Source organism: Hipposideros armiger, unplaced genomic scaffold (assembly GCF_001890085.2).
Source record: "Hipposideros armiger isolate ML-2016 unplaced genomic scaffold, ASM189008v1 scaffold_710, whole genome shotgun sequence".
Lineage (NCBI taxonomy): Eukaryota > Metazoa > Chordata > Mammalia > Chiroptera > Hipposideridae > Hipposideros > Hipposideros armiger.
The window spans coordinates 703,410-724,245 of record NW_017732060.1 but is presented as its reverse complement, the minus strand read 5'-3'; the positions used below and the strand labels follow the sequence as shown (position 1 = coordinate 724,245).

At 45.2% G+C, this 20,836-nt stretch overlaps 1 protein-coding gene across 1 annotated transcript; it reads right to left on the bottom strand.

Moving 5' to 3' along the window:
- Positions 1 to 230: 230 nt before the first annotated feature.
- Positions 231 to 15,475, bottom strand: INHBA (inhibin subunit beta A). The gene is made up of 4 exons (XM_019627119.1): positions 15,283 to 15,475; positions 13,500 to 13,581; positions 10,485 to 10,997; positions 231 to 1,235 (listed from the first exon to the last, which is right to left on the bottom strand). The coding sequence occupies exons 3-4, from the start codon at positions 10,870 to 10,872 to the stop codon at positions 343 to 345; spliced, it is 1,281 nt and encodes a 426-aa protein (XP_019482664.1). The 5' UTR covers positions 10,873 to 10,997; positions 13,500 to 13,581; positions 15,283 to 15,475; the 3' UTR covers positions 231 to 342.
- Between the last annotated feature and the right edge of the window lie 5,361 nt (positions 15,476 to 20,836).

The following is a 20,836-nucleotide window of genomic DNA, read 5'->3' as shown; positions in this document are numbered from 1 at the left end:
AAAGGAGAGGACAATACTCCTGTTTAAGCAACTGATATCACCACTTTGATATCAGAAGCAATGGAGGATACACCTTTCTCCCTTTCCCTCCCAATTTCTGTCTCCTTCACTGTTTCACCTCTGAGCCCTGGATAGGGAATTTTTCCACATCTTCCTTCATCTGTTTCAGGTTTTGTTTTTAGTTTTTGTTTTTTGTTTTCTTGTTTTTATTTGTTTGTTTGTTTGTTTGTTTTTTAATTTCTATTTTTCTGGTTGTTTAACTCAGAAACCTTAAACATTTCTTCATTTTGCCACTGTCCTCTCTGGACAACTCTTGTTCCCATCCCCCCTGGGCTGGGCACTCTAGGAGCACCCACACTCCTCCACGATCATGTTCTGAATGTCTTTCTTGATGATGTTTTGCCCATCATCATAGTACAGCATGGACATGGGTCTCAGCTTGGTGGGCACACAGCACGACTTGAGGTTGGCGAAAGGGCTGTAACCCCGCATGCGGTAGTGGTTGATGACGGTTGAGTGGAAGGACAGCGACGACCCCGACGTGCCTGCTATATGGCTTGGGCACTCACCCTCGCAGTAGTTGGCATGATAGCCGGATGGAGCGATGATCCAGTCATTCCAGCCAATGTCCTTGAAACTAACAAAGAACTGTTTCTTACAGCAGATGTTGACCTTGCCGTCGCACTCCAGGCCGCGCCGCCGCCGCCGGTGAGGGTGGTCTTCGGACTGCCTGGCCTGCAGCATGAGGAAAGGTCTGTGGGACTGCTCCTTCTCGTCGTCCCCTCCCGCCGCTGCTTCCCCTCCGGCCTTCTTCCTCCCTTCCCCCTCCTCCTCCTTCTTCTTCTTCTTGCCCAGCAGCACGAGGCTGGCGCCGGTCTCATGGCACTGATCACAGGCAATCCGAACGTCCAGCGAGCTCTTGCCCTGGTCCAGCAAGCGCTGGATGCTGCTGGACACCGGGAAGATGTGCCAGGTGCTCTTCCGAGCGTCCACCGCCTTTTCCGATATCAGCAGTTCACTCCTCCCCTCCATGAAGCCCACCGCCTCGGCCTCGTCCCCCGCGTCCAAGCTGCCCTGCGGATGCTTCTGCTGCTGAAAGAGATGGATGGTGACTTTGGTCCTGTTCCTGTTGGCCTTGGGGACTTTCAGGAAGAGCCAGACTTCTGCCCGCTCCACCACTGACAGGTCACTACCTTCTTTGGAAATCTCAAAGTGCAGCGTCTTCCTGGCCGTGCCTGCAGATGAAACACAGCACAAGAGAGCAGGGACACTCGTTAGTGCCTGTGTTTGCGAATATCAGGTCCCTGTGGGGCCTCCCTTACAGACCACTTCGGATTAGGATCAACACATTACAGCCCATAGGCCATCAGGATAGTTTTGATATTTTTAAATGGGTAAAGAAAAATAGTATTTCGTGACACATGAAAGTTATATAAAATTTGAACTTCAGAGGCGGTAAATAAAGTTTTATTGGACCACAGTTCTGATCATCTCTTTATAGGTTGTCTAAGGCTGCTTTTGCACTTTAACATGGAGGTGAGCAGCTGCAACAGAGACTGGCCCATGAAGCTAAAATACTCATTCTCTGGCTCTTTACAGAAAGAGTTGGCCAACTCTCATTCTAGAAAGTAGAGGATCTACATCTGAGTGTGTCTGGGGGCCTAGGAGGTCTGCATCTGTTCGCTAAGTGCTTAATTTCAGTTTCATCTTCTATAAAGTGGGAATGGCATCACAACCTGTGACCCACTATCCCATAGGTTCAAAAGGATCAAATGGGATAACATAAATAAAAACACTGTAAGCTTTAGCAAGCTGTGGAAATATTATTCCCACACAAACACGCAAACAGCCCCCTGCCCTGCCCAGCGCATCTGCGTGGTATGCAGCCTCCTCCCTGGCCACAGCCTGCTCCACTCCCCATCTCTTCTTTCCTGGGTCACAGCATCAGCTTTCTCTTTAATCTGCCCCTCCACCAGGGAGCCAAGGCCCTCTGCAATCATTTTTCCACAACGGGGGAAAGGAATCTTTCCCAAGGCAGATCTGATCACGTCCTTTACTGAGTTCCTGGTGCCCTCAGTTTGAAACAGAAACTGCCCACGACTCTGGGCTCTGCCTGAACTGCTCCTGCCTTCAGCATCAGCTCTCTCCCTGTGCCCCATCCTGCGGTCTAGCCACATCATGTTTGTTTGAGGCTGTGAGCATCCCATGCACTCTGTCCGCTCCAGGCAGTAACACCTGCTGTCCTTTCTGCCTAGAGCTCTCTTGCTCCCAACATACCACCCTCAGGTTTCAGATTGCAGAGGGGATGACACCACTTCCTCTAGATGCCATCCCTAACATCTCTTGCCATCCTAGTTTAGGATGTGAGGTCTGAGGTCCTATCTACCCCGTGCAGTGTCACAGTCCAGTGTTTAGCAGAAAGTAGGCAATCGGTTGATTGCTTATGAAAAAATAGAGGCATCCTTAACATTGACTAATATTAGCTTACAAGATCTACTTCCTACCTCTGAAACCCCCGTTTTTGCCTCCCTTCCTTTAATGCAGCTTAGTGAACACCAATGATAACTGCTGCTGAGAGGGGAAATCCCTGCATTGGTGGGCAATTGGGTTCTGCCACCACTCAGTTCTTACCCAACTCTAAAATTAGAAAGTCGTCTCTTTCCTTCTCTTTCCGTTAGCACCTGTATGTTTGTTCATACAAGTACTGTAAGCAGGTGTTCAGCCTAGAATTCTTTGCTGGATCAAATCTTTTCCTCCTTCCACTTTTACCACTTGGTGATATACGAAACACATCCTTTCCGTGACCACCTCCTGCGTGTACCATGCCTGTAACTGTCCGGTATACATGCTTCCCATGCACAAATCTGAGAAAAATCTTAAAGAAGTTCATCTTAGAACTTACAACTCCCTAGGAGGGTTCTCCCTGCCTGGATTTCTATAGCTAACGGAAATCCAGCCATACTTATCACTCTCCGCCCTGAGATGTTTACGGTACTATAAATTTTAGGCACAGTTTCAAGTTCTCTGCAGCAGAAGGCAGGCTTTTCTGTGCATTGTGCACCGTAGATCCTGTTCTTAATTTAACACACTCTGCACACTGTGATTATGATAGTGGTAAATTCACGAGGCCAGGGCCAAGGAGGGCTGCTTATGTATATGAAAGGCTCTCTGGCATCTTTGTATAAACTTGTTAGGATGCTGGCCGCGATGGTGGTGGTGAGGAGAGTTCCTTTGACCTCACGTCTCTGGCAGATGTTGAAATGAATAATAAAGCTAGGTTTATGATTAGATCACCAGAGCAAGGAGCAGTTAGAGGGGGAAAGCTGTCTTTTTTTCGGAAGCATGGTGACTTTTTTTACAAAACGTGAATCCATGAATCCCGTATTCCCAGTTGCTAAAAATTGGTGGTGGGGGGGGGGTTCTTTTTTTTTTTTAAAGACAGGGAAGAGAAGACTCCAGGAAAGCTACCTTAATCATTTACATTTATGAGAGCAATGGGGGCCGGTTTTAAGGTGGCAGGGTCCTCTCAAGATCAGAGGAAAAGGCTGCCAAAGCCACCCAGGCCCCTGAAGACAGCAGCGGGAGGCAAGTGCAGGCTCCTGCCACTGAAGGCGCCAGCTAGCTCCCTGCTGCTCTCACTGCTGCGCCTAGGCAGGCCAACTTCTGAAACTCTAAACGTGCAGGGTGCCACTCTGAAGACAGAGAGATAGTAGCTGCTAAATTAGAGAATCCAGAGGGCACAAGGTCATGCTTTGTTTTTCTAGGAAAGAGAATGAAAGTGGAGAATCTGACTTTTCCCCAGGATGGGAGAGCTGGGTTTCAGATAACTCATTCCCACAGGCTCTGCTCTGCGCTGTCCCATGACAGGAGGGGGGCTGAAGGGGAAAGGAAATGGTTCTCAGGTAAAAGGAGGAGACAGATGGCAGTGCGGACCCACATACATTGGACTTTCCATGAATAAAGTCCAGAGACCGCTACAGATGCTGGGGAGGAGGGGAGGCGAGGTAGGGCTAATTGGCAGACTTGAACCAGTGACAGCACATGCAGATTGCTTTTGTAGGGTCAGGGAGTCCCTCACTTCCAGTAACAGCCTACAGGACAGCGCCTCATTTCACAAGAGCAGGTTTCTAATGCAGGAGATAGCCCCACCCCTTCTTCACAGGCAGCTGTACTTGGAAGCAAATGATTTAGTGTTCCTGAGAGAGGATTGTACAAAGAGAGTACTCATTAGGGGGGGCTCAATCTGTCAGATGCTGTTATATTAGGATCAGAGAGTCATCATAAAATGACTTTCATCCCGGTCCTGGCAGATAATTAACTGTATGGCATCGCCTGGTGCTGTGGAGAGGACTGGCACTGTGTATCTATGCATCAGTTTCTTTATCTCAGCTGAGAGACTGTTCCCTATATTCTCCTCCATTGCCTCAGTGCTGTGTCTCTCCCCCATAGTTCTGACATTTGGATTTTCCCCTTACTAATTGACATGCCTGTCGCCTCCTTCTCCTGGTGTCCATTTCTGGAACTGCTATTTGTATATTGCATGATATTTTATCAGGAAAAAAGTAAAACTGAGATCCAATTTCATGAAAATGCTGTTGCCATAATGCTCAGGAGAACAGGGGGAAGAGAGAGAATCAAGTCTTCCTAATGTCTACGTTGCATGCAGGTACATTTTAAAAGTTCTATTGTATTCTGACTTTATTAAACACTGCATATTTTTTCTTTTACATTTAGCTTTCATTGCAGAAGGGGGGTGGGGAAAATGAGACAGCTAAAGCTGAGATGGAATTAATATTTACCAGGGCTGTAGGTTTCAGAAAGATATTACAACCCTCAAATTTCTTAGGTATGAAAAATTTAACTGGCCTCTTGATGCCATCCCCTTTATTTGTGTATTACCTAAGAGAGACTGTTATACTGCAGGGATGCTTTCGGGAAGCTCCCATTCTTCCAATCTCTACGCATAACAATTTTAAAAGTGGAAGGCGGTTGCCTAAGGCTGAGGCGTTTAAGATCAATTACCAATCAGTTTCAGGTTTGACTTAAATACATCTCCGGCTATAAGATCCTGAAATGGAAGCCTTCCCATGATGCTTTGTGACCAGGTACAGCATCAGTTTCTACAGGTGCACACTGGGTTCCTACACTATTACCTATCTAACCAGATATAGTTGGTCGCTTTGCTGACCTTTTATTATCTTCTCTCTGATAATATTCTTTTCATCCTCTGTGCTATTTTTTCCCTCCAGAGGCTTGTGAGCAAGGCTTGTATCACAGCCTGCTCTGTCTGAGTAATTCACTAAGAAAGTCCCACGCAAACCCATGTGGGTGATAATATTTCATTACTTAAACCTCTATGAGCTCAGTGAACATATACCAAAGGGAGAGAAAAGAGTGCATAAAATAGGTAGGAGAGATAAATTCTGCATCTTGCAGGAAACACCTTTGAATTGTTGCCAGTGTGGAGGGATTAGAAAGAGGAAAGACTGGAAGCTGGAAGTAAAAACACCTGAAAACAGGTTGTCCTTTGCTTTCAGAACGTTACAAATGTTTGTAAGAGCTCAGTCACAAAAGCAGGCATGCCGATGGTTAAGCAGTCAAGCCTTCATTGCTCCCTTCCCCCACACCACGGTGCTTCTCATCCCTCCAGTCCAGCAACTCAGGTTTGTGGGCAGACGGGTATATGAACATTTCCAATGAAATAAGCAGTACTCACAGTGTTTCATTTTTGTTTTGTTTTCCTCATTGGCATCTTGCTTAAAGTATGCTGCCTTTCAACATATGGGTAATAATTATGTCTCTGATGTTAATGTGGAAAGCCTTGTTGTTTATAGAGGATTTAAACTCACCATGGGGGAAAAGCCTCACTGTGAAATGCTGCTGTTACTTTAATTTTCCATTCTTCACCAAGGTTTCACTGTGCCTAGATATGGTATAGAAACTGAAGGGAGCATACAAAGCTACCACTCACAGCGTGCGGGTTGTCTGAAGCACTGACTTTGCTTCTGGACTGCTTCCAGGGGCTTCTGCATAAGGCAGCCAGTGAAGTCATGAGGGCTATGCCTCCCTTTACCTACAGTACGGGGTCTCGCCTGTAGAACTGCAAGTTTGGTCATAAATTATCTTGATTGACTTTTTTAGCCTTAATATCTTTTCTTATGATCTACTATTCCATTGTAAATGCTCAGCCACATTCCTGCAGGTCTATTTAACCGGTGATGAAAAAACAAGTTAAATATGTAGAGAGAAAGGGGTTTTAGGTTCCTAAAAGAAGTAGAAAAATTCTTAAGGTTCACCTACAGACTTTCAGAGACTTCTTCCAAAGTTCCTGAGAACTTTTACACTTTTGACTTTGGATCTAGGAACCAACCAGTCAAGTATGAAGAATTCTGAACTACAGCTCAGAGAGTGTGCTCAAGTATATTTTAGCAAAAGAGGGCCAAGACAAATACATGTTTTTGTGAAAAGTGCCTGGGAAGGTATTACTATTACGCCCAGTTCTCCAAATATTAAAACTGAATTTCTTACCCTGACACCTCCCCCACTCCAATACACCTACTTTGCAGGCTCAAACCACTATTTGCCTCTTTTCACATAATTTCTCCACCGTTTCTCTCCACACTCTCAGTTTGGAAACAAATACATCCTCCGAAGCTGTACACCACGTTCCCACAAGGCATTAAATAACTAGCCTTTTCCCTCCTTGTTTTCATTCACTTGTCATTTGTCGCTGGTGAAAAGCGTTGGTAAGACAGGCAAACTAGGCAACAAAAATCAGGGGAGATGGTAGACATTTCTGTAAAAGTCCAGGCGGCCATATTAGGGGGAGATGTGTGAGCAAATCAGTAGTGCTGATGATTCATGGTCACATTTCTCCACACACTGTTTTGCTTGCTTCTAAAATTTATCATTCCTATCTTTCATGGATTTAGGGAAAGTTCACATGTACCACTAGTATTCTCATTTCCTTTCCTTCTGACTCATTTAATGCATTACATGTTGTTGTGTTTCTCCCGTCCCATAAAATCCTAACTTTATCTGGAGGATGAGAGGAAGAAAGCAGAAACTGATAATCACTAAGATTAGGGCGCTACAGACTAGGGTTTCCAGTGGGTGAAATTGTGTTTCCCTAGATTAACTGGTAAGGAGCAAATGTCTTTGGAATGCGCCCTCTTGTGGGCGATCATTTCCCATCATTCAGGGAAGAAAGTGTAAGACACCCTTCAGTGAGGTGTAACTCCAAGAAAAGTTCAGAAGGCTGGAGTGGCATGCTGAGAGTCAACTCCACCTTGAGATGGCTTTCTTGGGGTGGGGGAAATAGTCATGCAAGCAAGCCTTCTTAGGGCCCTGTTTGGGAAGTGTATATTTCTAACACAAATCTTCTGTAACTACACTCTCCAAAAGGGGAGAGATATGCATTGCTTTCAACATCACCTAGCCTGTGTGAGCATTTTCCAATTCTTAATGTTTCATATGTTTTTCTTCAGCAAGTTCTGTCAATTGCCAACGTATTTACCAGAGCCGGCATATAAATTTGGCAGCACATGGAGACTCAGCAATATATTGTCATTGTATATTGACTGACCAGCTATTATTACAAATCAAAATAAGATAAAATAAGATATAGCAGTCAAGACCACTGATTTTAGCTTCAGTGACAATTGTTGTGACAGTTGGCTTGACTATGCCCATCCCTTCTTGCTTTCCTTTAAGGTCTTAGGTAAACACAGAGGATTCTGTGATAGCCGTACAAAGAATACAGTAACCTTGGTGAGCAATCTTGGGTGACATAAATTTTTTTAAAAGTCAATTTTTGTTTATTAGAATAAATTTCAGAGTGCTTGAGAGCGATTCCTTGTTGCCTAGTCAATAACAACTCCTGTCGGTTTTACAAAGATGTAGCACTTTCCACCTGAACATAATGGGACCAACTCAGTTCAGAGTTCTAGGCACTTGAGCTTCTGCAGGCCCTCAACTGCTGTGGCCATGTCTTCGCTCTGTCCAACCATCAAGGAACTAGAGGTGAAAATTAAACGTGACTCCCCAACTGAGGAATCTTGAAGTTGAAAGGAGCGTCTATGGGTATGCATCTGTGGCATGCATGCAGGTGACACTTATCGACTAGAGTCTATCTATGCTGTATAAAGTAGTTTATAAAAAAAAGAAAAATGAATGCCCTTTGCTATTCTCCAAAAATCTTGATATTTGATGTAGTTTGAATTTTATTAAGAATGAATTATTCCAAAAACAACAAGACATTTTCATATATTCACTACAATCATTCAGATGATAAATCTCTTACCCAGGAAAATAGCAGCAAAATACTCACATGGCACTCTACTTAGAGAGTAGTATAGCAATAATTAAATCTGTGAAATTATACTAAATCATCTTGAAGTTGGTGCATGAAACTTCTCAGGTGAGCAAAATAAGCCAGGATAATAAACTTTTTGTAAGAATCCAGCAGCTCACCCGAAGTCAAGTTGTAAACTCAACCACAAGGAGTTTTCCATCATAAACCTTAAACTTTAGTCCACATGTGAGTCAAATGAATTGCCTTTTTAAAAAGTAGCTCAATATCTTTCAAAGTAAACACCTAACAGAAAAGTTTTAACAAATGACAAGATTTCATATAACTGAGAAAAAGACTGGCACTGAGATGCAGGCACTGAGTAAGAAAAATGTAAAAGGTCAAATTCTTTCCCTGCAGAATCTCCCAATGCCAAGCGAGTGGTTTGCTATACAAGACAGATAGGTGGGAAAGCCGGCATATTGCTAGGGTCAGGTGTATATTAAAGGTGGTCAAAGGCACAGATAGGTGTACTTAGTTGTATGTGTGGTAAAGCCAATTGAGGAGCTGCAATGAAAGCCATCATGTATGGCAACTGGCATATAAAAACATATAGAGGGTCCCTTTGTGTCAGGACAGGGAGTGGACCTCTCCAAGGCTGCAGTCCATTCCCTGCTCAGGGCCCAATGTCATTAGGCACTTTCTTTCCTACCTTGCCATCAGGAAAGGTTGAGAAAAATTGGGTGGCAACTTGAAACTCCTGACTTTTTTACTTAAAAAGCTTCAAAAGATGAAGTCATACTTTTCTTGTCCTTTGGGGTGTAGCAAGAAAGAGTGTTAGGGAAAGAAAGTTAAGAACTTCTTTTAAAAAAAAAAGAGAAGCTGCTGGGGCGAGAGCTGAACTGCCCGGCCAAGAGGCTTGCAGGACCCCAGGGCTTCTCCTGCAGGGAGAAGCCAGGCTGCCAGCAGGCTCTCTGCTCCCCCAAAAGGATGCCCAGGTCTTGGAAGGTCTTCTTGAAAACAGAACATCTGAGTCAACAGGTTTTCAGGATTGGAAATTCTGAGTACTGCCTTTATTGTTTATACTGCTGCCGCAAAAAAACTTTTCAACAGAAATGCTGGGAGCCCCTGCACATACTTTACTGGCCATATGCTCTACCAAACAAAACAATGGCACTCCTTTCAAATCGATCTGGCAAGTGATATGATTCCTTAGCCTGGCATTACCATGAAAGTAACACGGTATTAACACATCTGTGTGCCCGGGCGTGCATGGGCTTGTAGAGATGCAAAAGGATCTGTGTCACATAACTGTAAAAATAACCTGGTCCCGCCTCCACTTTTGACAGGTATTTTCTATTCAGCAACAGGTTAGTGTGGTCCTGAGCCAACGATTAGAATCTATTTATTAAAGTTCTTCCTCTTAGGATTGAGTGAGAGTTCAGTGTAGTATCTGAGAGCACTTTGTCAAGGTTGCATTCCTTGGCAGAGAGCTCTTAGTAACTTTACAGAGAACAAAACTCTTTTTTTTTCTCGGTTCAGAGAGCAAAAGTCAGTGTTCCAAAAGTGACTGCTGGTTCAATGTCAGCTGTCTCCCAAAGTTGCTTTTTTACTGCCCAGAATGAGATGCCTGTGCTCTTGGAGTCTTAAAGGTAAAAATGACAGTCACTAATAAATGTGTCCTGCTTCTCTGATGTGGCCCCTGAACGGACTTTTAAAGGAAAGGTTTGTTTTAAGACAATGACTTCATCTGTGCCATTCCACCCTGATCCTGCACTCCCCGCCCCCACCCCCGCCCCCAATAAACTTGGGATGGGGTCCGGAAGCCTCCCAGGCTCCCTCAGCTCCCCCAGCACCCGAATATTCTCCGCCTTTCATCAGGCTGCTCAGACCCGGTCTCACAGGCAGGGCGAGGGAGACTCTCACAGACCGACTTTCAGCTCCGGGCTGGCCCGAGAGCTTTCTCCGGGTGACCCGCGGAGTTCAGCAAGTGGAAGCTAGCCACCTACAGCTAGGGCTCAACCAGAAGTCCCTTTCTCAGTCCTCTCCCCCTCCCCGGCCTCCCCCTTCGCCCGCCCGCCACCATCACCTAATCACTGGAGACCCTCCCAGGCAGTTTACAACTGGAGAATAGAGAAGTTGCCCCGAGGACTGTCAGAGAAACACATCCCCACCCCCCCGTGCCCGCACCCACCTGATTCCGCGAACGTGATGATCTCCGAGGTCTGCTCCATCAGTTCATTCATTTCTGCCCTCCTTCCGATGTCATCCTCTATCTCCACGTACCCGTTCTCCCCGACTTTGCCCACATGGAGCTTTCTGATCGCGTTCAGAAGCGCCGCCTTGGGCACCGGCTGGGTGACCTCGGGTCTCTTCTTCAAGTGCAGCATGTTTAAAATGTGCTTTTTGACGGCCTCCACCATCTCCGGCTGAGCGTTGGGTACATCCTTGGGTAGGGTGGTCAGCGCACAGGACGGGCAGGCGAGGTCCCCACTGTGCCCCTCGGATCCCGGGGTTGGGGAACTCCTCACTATAATCCAGCAACTCGCCAACAAAAATCCTCGCAGCCAAATCAAGGGCATCCTGGCAGCAAAAGTTGTTGTGGTTGCCTTTTTAAAGGCCCTGCTTTCCCCCCTCCCCTTACGCACAGGTTTTTTGTTGGGTTTGTTTTGGTTTGGTTTTTTCCTTCTCCTCTTCAGCAAATTCTCTGGAACGAGAACAAAAAGTTTTCTGTGAAGTTTTCTTTGCAGGTTCCCTCTCTGAATGCATTCAGTGCTGTAGGTTTGTGGCTGTCAGGGAGGAGAGTTCTGACTGTCTCGGAGTAAGAGAGAAGGAGGGAGGAAGGGAGAGAGGGAGGGAGAGAGGGAGGGAGGGAGGGAAAGACAGGGTGGGGGGAGACAGAGACAGAGAGAGGATGGGAGGGAGAGAGACAGGGAGAGAGGAGAGAGGGGGACAGAAGAGAGAGGGAGAGAAGGGGGGAGAGGGAGAGAGGGAGGGAGAGAGGGAGAAAGAGAGGGAGAGAGGGAGAGAGGAAGAGAGAGAGAGAACGATTGGCCCTAAGTGAGTGAGTGAATGGGAGAGGGAGGGAGTTTGTCTGTGAGTAAAGGCTGTGATTAGGAAGGGGAGGGACAGCCCGTTTTCTGACAGGCTGCTTTCCTTCTGCTCACTGCTCCCTCACACACACCTCTCTTCAAATATCACCATTCTCGGGAGTTCTACTTTCCCTTCTGAAAGAAATCCTCCTAATTTTGTTCTACTTCCCTTTTTTTTTTTCTTTTTTTCTTTGCCCAGTCCCCTTGCTTCACCTTCTTCCTCTTTTGGAGAGGAAAGAAAAACCCCAAGTAAATGCACTGTCTCAATCCGCAGGGATGACTTAATTGAAACAGTCTGCCCCCACCACCCCTCTAACCTCTCCAGCCGGAGCCCTAGGGGACTCCGAGCACACAGGCCGGTAAGGTGGGGCTCAGGGTCCCAGCAGTCTGGGGTCAGGTAGGGAAGGTCGGGAAGAGAGGCTAGAGGCCAGCAGTGCCCCGGGGGCCAGTCAACCGTTCTGGCCTGAGGGAACCCTGCAGGTCTTCCATTTCCCCATTCATTCATATTGAAATGTTCAGGGCCATCTACACTGCCAGGTGATCTGAGGGGAGTGCAATAGGACTTTTGTTTGGGGTCATATAATACACTCTACTTTTTCCAACTGCAAAATGCCACTGAAAGATCCACAGGCAGGCAGGCAGGCAGCAGTTTACAGGCTCATGACACAGGAAGCCTTCCCCTCTCCCTAGCCACCACCAGCTCCTGCCCTACACACACACACTCACGCTGACAAATTATAGCCAACCACCACTTGCCCCGACTTCACAAATAAAATGCAAAATTCACTTGCCCTTTCCCACATTATTTTACACAAATAGTGTGCTCCTATGACTTGAATAACTGGTCCTGTGGGAAATGAATCTCTAAAATATATTGCAAATTATTTTCTCTGTCATGTGGGTAGTTTTTTCAGCCAGCCCCTACCCCATTCTGGACCAGTGTGTTCATGGACTGATGGCTTCCCTCAAAGGAACAGCACAGATGAAATCATCATGGATTTCAGTGTTCACAGAAAAAGAAAAATGTGAATTTTTAAACAATGCCTGAGTTCTTTTTATTCTCCTCCCTCCCCCCCCCGCCCCTTTTTCATTTTGTCTTATTGCTTTTATCTTGCAGAAGTATCTTTAAGAGGTCCATCTGTTAAAGCTTTCCTTCCCTCTGGGTTTCTTTCCCACACATAAGCCCTCTCAGTTTCTGTAGATATACTCAGCTTATATCTGACACCTAGTGTGTTCAGAGTATTATAGTCAAGCAATACAGTTTGGGGGGAGGGAGTTAATAAACGTCATTACTACAAGGATAAGACATAAGTGCAGGAGAGGAGGGTGAGAAAATTGTGACACTAAATGAAAATTACAGTTTGCACAGGTAACAATGCTTTTCTGAATTGGATACATTGTTTTCTGAATTGTCCCCCTTTCCCAAACAACTACTTGCAAGACTTCCTATGTTACAAACCATCTATCACCTTTAGGGTTTCACCTCCAGGAATATCAATTACTCTGCTATTACTGTTAAGACTTTGTCAACATTCCCTAAAAAGTCTCATTTTTAGTGGGGGATGGTGAAACAGAATGGGGAAGGAGGGCATTATAATTGTTCAATAGATTGTCTTTGAAATGTAATACTTAACATAATCTAGCTATTTGGCATCACATATACAGTATCCAAAGTAGTTTGTAGTCCAATTAAGTTTTACAAGAGAGTCTGAAATAGAACTAAAAATTTAATGACTCCAAACAACTCAAGAGTCCTAATAGTAGCATTTAGATAAGTGCAACTTATCAGTATGTAGATTCTATGTTCCCTAAATTTATGTGTGTGTTCCCTAAGTTTCCTGTTTGTGTGTTCCTTAAATTTACTATTCGTGAATGTAACTTAAAAAAATATATAGCTTTCTCTTTAGCATATGTACTTGTATCTATGTGCTGAATGGATTGTATAAACACATAATCTATTTACATCCTCTACTATTAAAAGCTGTATTAACCTGCCTGAATAATATTAAAAGGTACAAATCACACAGTGTATGAAAGTGCCAGTAAGTTGTAGATGCCTCCTAACGATTCTGACCATGAATGTGTAAATAGCTCACAGTAAGAGTTAAAAGCATTACCTTTCCGGTGCTCTCTCTTTCACCAGCAGCCTCTTGTATCATGTGGTCAGAGCTGTCCGAGTTCCTCTTCATGGTACTGGCACTGTGAAGTTTTATACTGTACTACTTACTTGTACACTCATGCGTTGGTACCACTCAAACAGAGGAGGGCTGGGGCTTTGTTTAGGATTGGTTAGAATCAGCATGACATCAGCAGATGACTGGTTTTTCCAGTGTGAGACATATTTCATAACCATTATCTAATGAAAAGCCATTCTTAGCTGCTGTGACACTCCTGGGTGATCACTGAGCCAGTTCAACCTCTAACTGACTAGACTACCTTTTAGAAAAATACTAGACTCAAACAGCTATATTTCACTGAGTGTCCAACTTCCAACTTTTCTTTTACTATTTGCACACACACTTCTCATTATATTCAGGTTCAGTTTTATTCTTCACATAAAACATCTGTTACTTCATGAAGTTGCCTCTATTTACGAAGTATTTTATTGTTTCTTACAGGCAAGAAAATTCAGTGCTCTTTATCCTAATTTTACTTTTAAAAATAAGATATTTCATTGAGAAAAAAATAGGAAAATATGTATATCTATATGGTGATGATCTCCCCTCCCCTGAGTTACACTATTATTTTACATCTTGAAATTGAATGCCTGCTTCATAAATCATTTATCACCAAGAACTTTGGAAATAGTCATTCTCTTCAAGTGAACCTTATAAGTATCCTTCCCAGTTCTTCAGACTCCCAACCTAACTAGGAAAATAAAAAAGAAGAAAACCTCATACATCATTCTTCTTTATCAGACCTTCAAGTCCTATGATTTCTAAATTGTTACAATTTCTAAATAACATGAGATTAATGAAAAGAAGCGAACATTCCTTCAAATAGGAGTTAAATTGGGCAGGGTTTTCTTGGGGGGCAGTGTGTTAGCAAGTCTGGGAAATAACACAGGAGGAAGGAATCTTCAGAGGAGAATGGTGGAAAAGGGCAGTTTGGAGGAATATACCTACAGCATAAGCTGGGTCCTCACGACAAGTTGAATAAAATGTGCAAAATTGTTTGGCCCTAATGAAAGCCATATGACCAGATATGTTGTTTTGTATGCAGGATTTAACATGCATAAAATAAACTTTTCACTGTGCCCACAAGAAAAATATAGAGGTGCTGGCCTTTCGGAAACCAAGTGTTCTGTGTAAGAGGGTCTGCCTTGGCTAAATACAGAGAAAGTGTGGAAGCCTGACTGTGTATGGGTGTGGGGAGCATTCTAAGAACTGCATATGCAGAAATGAAGTAGGAAATTAAATCACTAGGTTGTAGAGGAACAGAAGGGATCTGAGAGGGAAAGATAGAAATAGGATCAGAGTTAATTAGCTGCACACCTGACCATCAGTTTAGAATTGGGTGGACTCAGCCTCTTCCTAAGAAAGGAGCTTCCCCACCCTATTTGATGAGCCCCAGGGAGAGCAACCGCCTGCGGGGCATCTCATGTCACCTCCTCCCCCATGCATGAACCCTGGTGTCCTAGAAATGTGTTTGAGTTTGGGGGCACACAACAAACCTGGATGGAGATCCCCCTCCCACTGCTTACTAACCATGTAACCTCAGGCCTCAGTGTTCTCATCTAAAAAGTGGGATCCATTTCTGAGATGCCTATCTAAAAATTTGTGTCACGGGAATCTACAGCTCCCAGACTAGAGGAGCCACCCTAAATGCGTGACTCAGGCCGGGGTGCCATTAGATGCCCACCTGCCAGGCCAGCCCACCAGCTGTGATGTAATTCTTTACCTGATTCCCCAGCCTCAGAGCTGAGACACACTGGAAATGCCTCCTCACTCATTGGAAATTAAGGTGGGGGTCGTAGAGGAAGCAGGAAGGTTAAAATAACTTCCGTCGAATATTCAGGACTGGGAGTGATCTTTTCCCTTCCAAACTCCAGAGCCCAGCGGGTAGGCAGGCTAGCCCAGCTCCCGACCAGCATCTCCCGTTCCTTGCTCTGTTCGGTTTCTCTTTCACTTCCTGCCCTTCCCCCAGCAGCTCCCACCCCGGCCCTGCGGCCGGCGGCTCTGCTGCCACCGTACCTTGAGCAGCACCTGCTGGCAGCTCGCAGGGATCACGCCGGAACGCGACCGCCAGGCCGTGCACAGCGGCCGCCTCTATTTTTACCTCGAGAACCAGCAAGAGCAACTGCTTTTCAGAGCAGCTTTTTATTCTTTCCCCCTTTGGCAGCTAAAGAATTCAGAGAGGGAAAGGAGGGGGAAAAAAATCACTGTTCAGTGAGTGCAGCTGGGAATCTCTGAAACAGCCCTCGGTGCCAGGGCCGAGAGCGCAGCCGGTGTCAGGGACCAGGACAGGGACTTGCGGGGCGGACTGAGGCGCGCCGGGGGCGTTGACGCCGCTTGAGCCGCCCCCTTCCCGCGGGGAGCGCTGAGTCCTACCGGCTACTGCGCTAGCACAGCGGCCTTCTGCCACCCCGTTTTCCGCTTCGTGCAGGCGGCCCGATTGACCTGCCACTTCTCAAAGCTCCCAGCTCCTCGCTGGAGCGTTTGCAAGTCTCTGTTCTCGCCTAGAGGAGCTGCCCCTGGAGAACCCGGCAAAGCAGCTTGCTGCGACAAGGAGCAGGGAGGGAAATTGTGGTACCTTATTTTACTGTAATTGCAAAAGGCACGCTGTGCCAGAGATGTATATTTAGAAGTTGTATGTTTCTACTTTTATGTAAATGGAGCAATTAGGGCCTGCTAACTCCAGGGCTTGTGCCTTGCTGCGGAGCTGATGTTTTCAATCACGGTTAGTGAGCTGGTCAAAAACAAAGTTCCTTTAAGGATAAGAGCTCAGTGGTGCAACCAAGGGAGAGACCAGCGTCCCTGTGCCTCTCAGTGGCCCGCGGTGACACACACCTTAGGGCAAGCTAACCTGTAGTGGTGTTTACCCATGGCAGTAGCTGTCCCCATATGAAGTTGGCAGAGAGCAAGAGACGAGAATGTTCATTTTTCTTCTCAAGCAAACCATTAGGTCCTTCGGCTTACATCCATGCTAGTAATTGGTCTCTTTGCTCAGCATTCCTGGAACAAGGAGACAGCCCTAGAAAAGGGGGCTGTTTTTATGGTTCTGTTATTTTAGCTGCAGCTCATGCATTGCTGTTATTCACTGCAAAATACACGCCAGAAACGTGAACAGCCCTAGCAGGTGACTGGGAAACTGTCCTCTGATTCAGCTTAAATGGCACGAGTCTGGGTGTTCAGAGCACGGACTAGGCTGCTGACAACTCAGGGTGTTTCAGTTCCTTCCTATGAAAAATCTGTTTCCAAAAAAGCATGATTTCTGGTTCATCCTGTCTGGGAAACTGAACATAAAACGTGACTATGGAGAGAAATCAAAAGGACTCGAGGTGTTCACAACAGCTGACATGTTATTCTGGGCTCAAGGCAGGAAAACCTTGCCGAGGTGGGGAGCGGTGACTCTCTTGAGAGGCAGCTCAGAATTCAGAAAACGTGGTCAGGATCAGAGTGATATTTGCTGCAGCAAGATTTCAGGAGTGTCCTCAGACGGTTTAGGCTGATGTGGGGTTGGCACACCCTGCCTGTTCCCTGGACAGCCAGAACCTGCCCAGCACCTGGGCTGGACATTAGGTAGAGAGATTTGGGACAAAGAAGGATCAGCATGTCACATTCAAAATTGAACTGAGAAGCTGTTTGCTTTTAAGTTAAATCAATAAATGAAGAGCACGAGAGAGAGAGAGAGAGAGAGAGAGAGAGAGAGAGAGAGAGAGATTAAAATTCTTCCAGAATTCATTAGAAACCAAAAGTCAGAAACAGTTAATCCAAAACTGTCTTCCTAACCCTAATATTTCTCTGAGAATCACTGGAATATCCCACCAGGCCTTGTGCTATGTATGCATGCTGTGTGTTCAGAGTATTTGGAAGTGCCTTATCTGAACAGAGGGAACTCAGAGGCTAGAACTAAAATGATTAGGAAAAGAGAAAGAAGTAAGTAAACTGTTATCCTTTGGTCTAGACTCTAGAGCATTTGTTCTCAACAGGGGTGATTTTGCTTCCCAGGAGACATTCGGCAGTGTCTGAAGACCTGTTGGCCTGGCATAACGGGATGTGGTGTGTGTGTGGGGGGGGAAGGTGCGGGGGAAGGGGAGAGGGCGGTGCTAGTGGCACCCAGTGGGTAGAGGCCAGAGATGCTGCTAAATGGTCTATAATGCACAAGACAGCCTGCACAACAGAGAAAATGCTGCTTGTTCCACAGTTGAGAAACCCTGATTTAGAGTTATGCTTTTAAAGTTGTATCTAATTCCCTTCCCATGAATGCCCCAAGGGGCCTTGGCAACTATGCAGAATATTCATAATCCCAATGATTCTGCCTCCTTGTGTGTGTTGTGCTTCCCGATTAATGGAGGCCCACACCACCAGCAACACAGACCCAGAGAGAGCACCTCTTCCAGCCACCTTTCCAGTGTGACCTCAGTATGCTTCCTGCTGGATTTGCGTTCTAACCAAATTCAGAAGCTTGGTGATCAACAACAAAATGAGATGAGCTGGCCCACACCCAAGTTGTCAGGAGGCAACAGACTCATGGAAAAGAGTAAGTGAATGAGAAATTGAGTTATTCATTTTAGCAATTCAGTATCTGATAAATCCATGCAATAGAGAATTCCCTGAAGTAAAATTCACAAAAAGTGAGATTACCATGCCTCTCTCGCAGAGCAAGCGAATATGGTGTAGCTTGATTTTATTTGTTTAATACGTTAGGGGAATGACACACAATCAATATCCAAAGAGATAAAACAGGGTGCTTTGCTAAATCCTAATGCATTTTCTAAGCAAGATTATATTCTCCAAACTTTCTCTTTAAAAGGCAGTGGTATGACTGTTGAAGGAAGACCATGCCTCTTCAGATGTTGCTCTCCTGTGAGCCCTGAGGGAACTATTCTGAAGGATGCCACATCATGGAAAATAATATAATAATCAACAAATCTGGTGAAACACACACAAAAAAGGGAATTAGCCTGAATTACTAGCGTAGGTGTGACATGCCATCCCCTGCATGCTAAGACCAACTTCCCTGAGTCATCACTCATTCTCAGTGGCCTGGATGGCCCAGAAGGAGAAGGTCAGTCAGAAACTGTAAGATGAGGGGCGCCATGAGGGGAATGTCTTAGACACTCTGACGCCGTCTCATCCACTCCAGCATGTGAATCAGTCTCCTCAGGTACACGGTCATTTTGGAACCAAAGACCTGATCAACTTCCAAATGATTCAGAAATGCCTGGATTTCATCCCAAGAAGTAACTATTTAGTACTTGTGGAAAACTCAATACATAGAGCGAAATAATCTTTTATAACCTCTATAGAAAAACATATACTGTAAAAAAACAAGACTATCACTAACTCAAGTGAATAACTACACCCCCAAAGTCCTCCCTGACCAACATATATTTTGAAATTGATTATCATAGCTCAGTTCTGATCTAATCAGGAAACATCTGCCGCAGCAGTTGATCTTCCTGTTGCCCAGAAGCTTATGAGAAGTACTCACAAAAGAACATATAATAGCTGTCACAATCGTTTTTCTCACCTGGATCCCCTCGGGTAATAAGTTCCATGTTGCTGACTTGAGGACATATAGGTTTAGCATCTAGATTCCACCAGGCTTAGATAAGAGAGCAGGAATCCAGTTTCGCCTATCCACAAAGGTATCTCACAACCTGTTCCCAAATTACAGCTTTAGAGAGGAAGACAGAATAGGCTGGGGGCAGACCTGTGTGTGTGTTTTGTTTTGTTTTATCAGTGAGTTGCTGCCTCCCTCCTGTCCTGATAGAAAGAGTCCAAAGTTTCTGCCCTCTGTTGGAGCATCTCGCACACTGGAGTGCCTGTGTACTTCCATGGGCACTGACAGTGTGCTCTGGCAGTGGCTCAACTCCGTTAGCAAATATTTCCAGGTGCCCCACTCTAATTTTAGTAAGGTCAAGTTTGCAAAGATGAAATTGCAAGCAGGACTTCTGTTAGTTTTATCAGCTTGGAAAAGCAAACTAATTAAGCCCAATATTCTGAGTGTTTAACTGGAACCTCTGGATTCCACAGCTAGTCTTAAACTTTCAAAAAATAATTTATGGGCACAGTTACTTTTCTTAACACTCACTGAGTTTCTCTTTAAAGATGAGCTAGAATGATGAATGAAGGAAGAGCCATTCTATTGGAAGGAAAAAAGCTTCAGAAAACCTCTCTCCCAAAGGCCAGGGATTAATTTATGATGACTTAATAAACAGGGGCAGAAAGCCAATCATGTCATTTTGGCCAATTCCAACATCATTTAACTATGAAATGAGAATAATTAAAATGGTGCTCCCTGTAGAAAAGAGTTCACCCAACAAGTTCCCCAAATTTCAAGGAGCTTTTGTTTTATTAGATGCTTTTAGCTTCATGTTAGTCACGGGGGGGGGGGGGGGGGGGGGAATGCCCACAGACAACACTCACGACTAAATGTAGTCAGTTTGCTCAGCTGCTGCTGATGTCACTGCTGCCCACTAGGAGTGAGTTACTGTAATAATCCCCCTTTTATTAATCATAGACTGGAGGAAGCAGAAAGTGGGTGACATCATAGGCAAAGGACTGGCTAACTCATGCTCCAATTTACTCAGCTTTATTATAACATTTCTCAAGTGTCATATGAAAGTGATTACCATTTCACACTTTCCCCCTCTGAGCAGTCATCTCTAACCTTCAATCCAAATTCGCATAGAAAAGCTTCGTTTCGGATGGCGGTGCACAAAGGCCAAATCTCACTGAGAGTCCTTGTCCCAAGAAGGCAGATCCTCCTCAGAGCAGCTGCTTCCTGGACTTGAGATGGAGGCAGCCTCTAGAACCACAGCATCCCAAACGACTCTTGGTTTCCTCTGGCCCTGGTGGCATCAGATGGGAGAGGACAGCCTGTCATGAGGAGGACCCGAATAATCTGGGTGGACACAGCTATCCATGGCCTCATGGTTATCAAGGGTACAGGCTCTGCGCCCCAGGGATCTGAAATGTGAAAAAGTCTGTTTGAAGATGTACTTAAAGGTACATTAAGTGTGTAGGCCCTGCAACTGGACTGCCTAGGTTCAGATTCAGCACTCACCACTTTTATATAGCTGATAAATAGCTGGAAAAGTAGCATCTCCATAATGTATGTATGTATGTATCAGAAAAAAAATGTTCTTACCACCGACTGAGCTATACTTCATCCTCTTAAACTAGCGTCTTGCAGCCCTTGCAGAAGCAATTTTATAGATGCCTTCACTCATCCCTTTACTTACAGTCCCATCCTGAGGGTATTTGAAGGAGTCAAAATAAAGCCT

Coding starts and splice junctions, on each gene's coding strand:
- INHBA (XM_019627119.1), bottom strand. CDS start 10,872: ATGCCCTTGATTTGGCTGCGAGGATTTTTGTTGGCGAGTTGCTGGATT. Junction 1,236..10,484: donor CATCACGTTCGCGGAATCAG/GTGGGTGCGGGC, acceptor TTTCATCTGCAG/GCACGGCCAGGAAGACGCTG.